At 45.5% G+C, this 6,000-nt stretch overlaps 1 protein-coding gene across 5 annotated transcripts in view; it reads left to right on the forward strand.

Moving 5' to 3' along the window:
* The window catches only part of NADK (NAD kinase), a 54,888-nt gene extending 53,989 nt beyond the window's left edge, over positions 1–899 (forward strand). For all 5 annotated transcript variants that reach the window (XM_067472953.1, XM_060759037.2, XM_060759036.2 and 2 more), the window contains one exon: positions 447–899. In XM_067472953.1, the coding sequence (XP_067329054.1) occupies positions 447–597 (151 nt within the window). In that variant the 3' untranslated portion in view covers positions 598–899. The remainder of the gene's footprint in view (positions 1–446) is intronic.
* The last annotated feature ends 5,101 nt before the right edge of the window (positions 900–6,000 follow it).

Consider the following 6,000-nt stretch of genomic DNA (forward strand, 5'->3'; position numbering starts at 1 on the left):
GTTGTCGGTGGTAGGTTTCATACAGATAGGCCTTTAGCCTTCAGAGTTCCCCATTGTAGCTCAAACAACCAAGTCTTGACTCTTTTCCGAAATGTTAAGAGGGAGGGGACCGATCTGATGTCCCCAGGAAGGGCGTTCCATAGCCGAGGGGCCACCACTGAGAAGGCCCTGTCTCTTGTCCCCACCAAACGTGTTTGTGATTGAGAGCAGGGCCTCCCCAGACGATCTTAAAGTTGTAGCAGGTTCATAAAGTATAGGAAGACAGATCCTGTAATCTGCTGCCTTTCAAAACCATCTTCAACACTTGTGATGTTCAGCTTCTGCCTTTCCTGAAGCCAGCTCCATGGCTCTATCTTTTCCATAATCCTATGCCAAACGAGTCTCTCCAGAACTTTGTCAACTAGGAGATCTGTACTAACGGAAAGCTGTTCTTCTGTCCCCTGCAGCATCAGCATCACTACCTCTTGTTACCCTCTCCCATCCATCTGTTTCCAAGACCCTGTCAGTGACTGGTTTGAGAGTCTGGCCGAGTGTTTGCACTGGAACGTGCGGAAGAAGCAAAATAACTTTGCGGTGGATGAGGAAGACGAGTTTTGAGCGCTATCCCTGTGTCTAAAATTCTATTTTTTACGCCGAAACCTACTGGGAGTAGACCAAGAAATATATAAATATATAAATATATAAATTTTCAAAGATGACAGCGATGTACCTCATATCCGTCTGTTCTGCTGCTGACCAGAGACGTCACCTTTTCTGTCTGTCGGGAACACTTTGCGTCGAGAGTCACAAGTAGAGACTCCTTTTGTCGAGCGGATTGTTTGTTTGTCAGTGTGCGCTGTGTTTCCCAGCAAAGAGAAGCAAAACGTTTTGCAGAAGCCTTATTAAAACCATTGGCGTTCCTTTGGACTTGTTTCTCACGGAGGCTTATCCCAGATTTCGGTGAATTTGCAAAAGGCTGTTGCAACAGCGCTCGTGAAACGTGCACTTAGCAAAGCGAGAAGGATCGGTGGGACGGTTCCTTGAGGTCCACTTTTTTTCTGGATTTGGTTTACGGAAAGGGGTTTTCATGCTGGGTTTTCCCATTCCTGTGTATCTCTGTTTTTTACATTGTCGCCATCATCATGTTGGTTGCATTTCTTTGACGATGGCTTTTCATCCCTTCCTCCATTCTCACATTGGGAAGAAGGATAATCCAGAGAGAAATCTTTCTGGCAGGGGCGGCTCATCCATTACGCGAAGTAAGCGGTCTCAGAACACTTTTTTTTTGCCAGGGGTGCAGAGGTGCCTCTGTAAACGCCCCCCGACCGCCACTTGAGGAGCTCCCCCTCAGCTCACAACAGCCCTGGCAGTCCGGGGGGAGCCTCGGCTTTCTTGCCTCGCTGCCGGGCGATCCTCCTCCCAAAGGGGCCGGGCCGTTGAGCCTCGCCTCGCCCCTCTCGTTCATGCTCCACCCGGCCAACGGGTGCGCGAGCCGTCGCTCAATCGTTCTCCGTGTTTGATCCCTTCCCCATGACTGGCTCCCTTTCCCAATCCCCCGGCGCTCCACCTGCCTCCTCTCCTCTCCCCAATTTGCAGGTGGGCCAAGGGGTGGAGCCGCCACGTCTGGCCCGCTTCGGGTTCGGAGGCGTGTCTGAAGACCCCAGCGTGCACACCAAAAGTTGCCTCTTCTCCTGACTTTCTCTTCATCCATTGGGACCAAGAGAGAGAGAGAGAGAAAGAGAGAGCCCCTCCAGCTGGAGGTATCTCCCACCTCCGCTCCCTCCTTTGTTTTTGCACCTACCTTCAGGAAAGGTGGGCATCTCCACCTCTCTCTCTCTCTCTCTCAAGAGAGAGAGAGAGAGCCCCTCCAGCTGGAGGTATCTCCCACCTCCGCTCCCTCCTTTGTTTTTGCACCTACCTTCAGGAAAGGTGGGCATCTCCACCTCTCTCTCTCTCTCTCTCTCTCTTGGTCCCAATGGCTGAGGAGAAAGTCAGGAGAAGAGGTGACTTTTGGTGCACACGCCGGGGTCTTCAGGCACGCCTCCGGACCCAAAGCGGGCCAGGCAAGGGAACAAGTGCGGCAAGTGTAGTTACTGGGATGTATAGTTCACCTACAATCAAAGAGCATTCTGAACTCCACCAATGATGGAATTGAACCAAATATGGCACACAGAACTCCCACCACGAACAGAATATATATAGCAGTGACTGATTTGGGGGGGGGGGGGCACCAAAATACTGTTTGCTTACCCTTGAAAATTACCTAGGGCCGCCTCTGCTTTCTGGATATCGCAATTGCGGGGGATAGTGGCTTTTCATGGTGCATTTCAAGGACGCAAGTGTCCTTTAAAGATGGATGTACGTTTATAGAGTCTCACTTATCCGACCATCGCTTATCCGACATTCTGTCTTATCCAATGCCTCCCTTTACACCCAATTAAAGGAGCACTCCCCAACTCTCCAAAGTGGTATTTTGGCTGAGAGAGCAGAGTGGGTTGGTGCTTTCTTTAGCTCACAAATATCTATAATTTCAGCTTTCTAAGTGAAATCAGCCTATACGTAAACATACCGTGTTCCCTCACTTATTGCGGGGGTTATGTTCCAGGACCTCCCGCAATAAGTGAAAAACCGCCATGTAGGGGCGCTCTATTTATTTTAATATTTATACATTACTAGCCGTCCCCTGCCACGTGTTGCTGTGGCCCACATGGGGGTTCTGTGTGGGAGGTTTGGCCCAATTCTATCGGTGGTGGGGTTCAGAACGCTCTGTGATTGTAGGTGAACTATAAATCCCAGCAACTACAACTCCCAAATGTCAAGATTCTATTTTCCACAAACTCCACCAGTGATCACATTTGGGCATATTGAGTATTTGTGTAGAGTTTGGTCCGGATCCATCATTGTTTGAGTCCATAGTGATCTCTGGATGTAGGTGAACTACAACTCCAAAACCTAAGGACACTGCCCACCAAACCCTTTCAGTATTTTCCATAGTTCGTGAGAGTTCTGAGTGCCAAGTTTGGTTCAATTCCATCGTTGGTGGGGTTCAGAATGCTCTTTGATTGTAGGTGAACTATAAATCCCAGCAACTACAACTCCCAAATGATAAAAAAATTGAGTGAAGGACATAGATTGGGTTGTAAACAAAGTCCGGGGATCAAGAGTCTATACCGTAGTCAAAAGCCAGTCCAAAGGTTCAAGGTTCCAGGATTCCAAGATTACAGGAGACAGGTCAGGATACTGAAAAATCCAACAGACATGGGGGGAAAACCAGCAGCGTCCACCACCAAAATACAACAGATACTTTTCTCCCAAAGACACAATTGTGTCTTGTGTCCAAATTTGGTGTCAATTCGTCCCACAAACAAACATGACATTTTTATTTATATAGATTTTAGTAGGTATACACTATTTTAAATCTTTATAAACTTAAAATAAAGTGAAGGAAAGGCCCGTCAAGGCTGGAGGGAGGGAAGACTGAGGAGGGAAAGCACCTCGGAGAGCAGTGGTGGCAAAAAAAAAAATCCCACAAATCAGCGAAAATACCGCAATATTTTTTTTTCACATTTCCTTTTTTTTTTGCTGTTTGCTCCCTGTGTTCCTTCTCTTCTAAAAAGTCTGGAGTCATCCTCAAGGAGAAACTAAGCGTCCTTCGTTGGGAGTGTGTTGTCTGTTGCTAATGCTAACTAGTAAAATATCTTTCTCCAAAGCATTTATTTATTCCACCATGTCCATTTTGCACAGCTTTCAACAATACCTTCAAATGCACTTATAACCTCTCTGTGTGTACGTTTAATGTACTGACTGCTTGCAATGTGTTGTGGGTTTGGATCTGCTTGATAGATTGTTGATGAAGGAGCGCAATTGAGTGCTATAATTTATGTTACCACTGTTTTAAAAGTCACGGCTTTTCAAGATGGAAGATGGTTCTGTTTTGACTCTCTGTCGCCTTGAGTTGTGGCGACAGAGCATTGTTTTAAGAGTGGTTCTGCAAATATGCTTGAAAAAAAATCCTTCATAGCCTCAGCTTTGAAAAGAGAGGCAGGGTTTGATTTATATTTATCTTCTGGGCAAGGTAACCAGTATGGCATATGCGTCTAGATCACAGCTTTCCAAATGTAGAATCATAGAGTTGGAGGAGACCACAGAACAGAGGTCCACAAATGTCACTCTTGCATCCCAGTCCCGGAAACAAGACCATAAGATTAAATCCACCACACTGGGCTGTGGGCAAAATAATCCTCTTTATTGATGAAAAATGGTTACAAAAGAAAGGTAAATGCAAAGTCAAAATGCCAGAGTAGAAACACAGCAGTCAGGAAAATCTCTGAACTTGAGCAAAATTCCAAAAACCACAATACAAAAACCAGGAACCTGTTAGCATATCACTAACCGTACTTGAAAACTAGAAACCTCTGGGGATGCAGGCCATGAAACACAGGAAATCTGCCAAGGTACTGCCTCAGTCTAAAACGATACTTGATCTAGCTAGACAGCCTGCGAGAGGTCCCCTAAACTAAAGAAACTATTTCTTGAAACGCCTCCAGACTTCGAAGCCTCCCTCTCCCGTAATCTATTTGACCTTCGTAGAAACTGCGACTCACTCCTGTTTTTCCAAATCTGTTCTCCTCGGTCCTCATCAGAAAACCCAGGTGTGAGTCCCTCTGGAGAGCTATCACTGTTTGATTCCAAAACATTCTCATCAGGAAGTTCAGTTTCACTTTCCCCGCCACTGGCCTCATAATCAACACCATCAGGGAAAGATACATGTTCAGAGGCCTGTTCAGTTGCATCAGGAAATACAATTAAAGAATCAGGTTCAGGTTCTGGTTCGCACGGAGGCTGAACCCCAACAGTCACGTTGCCAGGGCTCTACCTTATTTAGGTTAGAGATGAACCAAACTCCCAGTTTTATCAAACAGTAGTCAAAAGGGTCCATTCCAGTGGTCAAATGCTGAGAGTTCAATAAACAAAGTCCAGGGATCAAGAGTCTATACCGTAGTCAAAAGCTAGTCCAAAGGTTTAAAGTTCCAGGATTCCAAGATTAGAAGAAACAGGTCAGGATTCCGAAAAATCCAACTGACCTGGGGGGAAAACCAGCAGCGTCCACCACCAAAATACAACAGATACTTTTCTCCCAAAGATCAGTCTCAAGGTTAGCTCCTTAAATCCAGTAACACCCAGCTGCAACCCATCTCCTGCACACTTTCACCCATGAACTCCCACTTACAGATCACCAAACCCTCTAGAACTAATACTCACATTAACCCTTCCATCACCAACAACTGCAGAACATATAACAACAATGGAGGGTCAAGTCACAGTCCTTCAAACTGTTGGAGGGCCGGATTATAATTTGAAAAAAACATGAATGAATTCTTATGCACACTGCACATATCTTATTTGTAGTGCAAAAACAGAAACAATACAATAATTAAATATGGAGAACAATTTTAACAAATATAAATTTATTAGTATTTCAATGGGAAGTGTGGGCCTGCTTTTGGCTGATGAGATAGGGTTGTTGTTGCTGTTGTTGTTGTTGTTGTGTGCTTTCAAGTCATTTCAGACTTAGGTTGACCCTGAGTGACGGCCGGGTAAATGACCTTGGAGGGCCGTATCTGGCCCACAGGCCGTAGTTTGAGGACCCCTGCCATAGAATCATAGAGTTGGAAGATCCAAACCAATCCCCTGCCAAGAAGCAGGAAAATCACACTTTGGAGACATGCATCATTCCGTGACACAACAATGTGGTTTTGCTAGTAAACCGGAAGTTAAACCAATCCCTTAGAAGAAATACAGATGCAAAGTGTAATAACGGAATCACAACAGGTCCCTTGGTTACTTGCTCTCTCATCCTGGTATCTACACAACTTTGCATTGGAGATAAACATTTGTGAGAGTACAACCCAAATAAACAACAACAAAACAACCCAAAGGAAGAGTTTTTAGAGTTGTAGAGTTTATCAACAGGTGTAGGTTTAAGACATCCTGTGATTATTCTGCATGTTTCATTCATAC

This window comes from Anolis sagrei, chromosome 13 (assembly GCF_037176765.1).
Source record: "Anolis sagrei isolate rAnoSag1 chromosome 13, rAnoSag1.mat, whole genome shotgun sequence".
NCBI lineage: Eukaryota > Metazoa > Chordata > Lepidosauria > Squamata > Dactyloidae > Anolis > Anolis sagrei.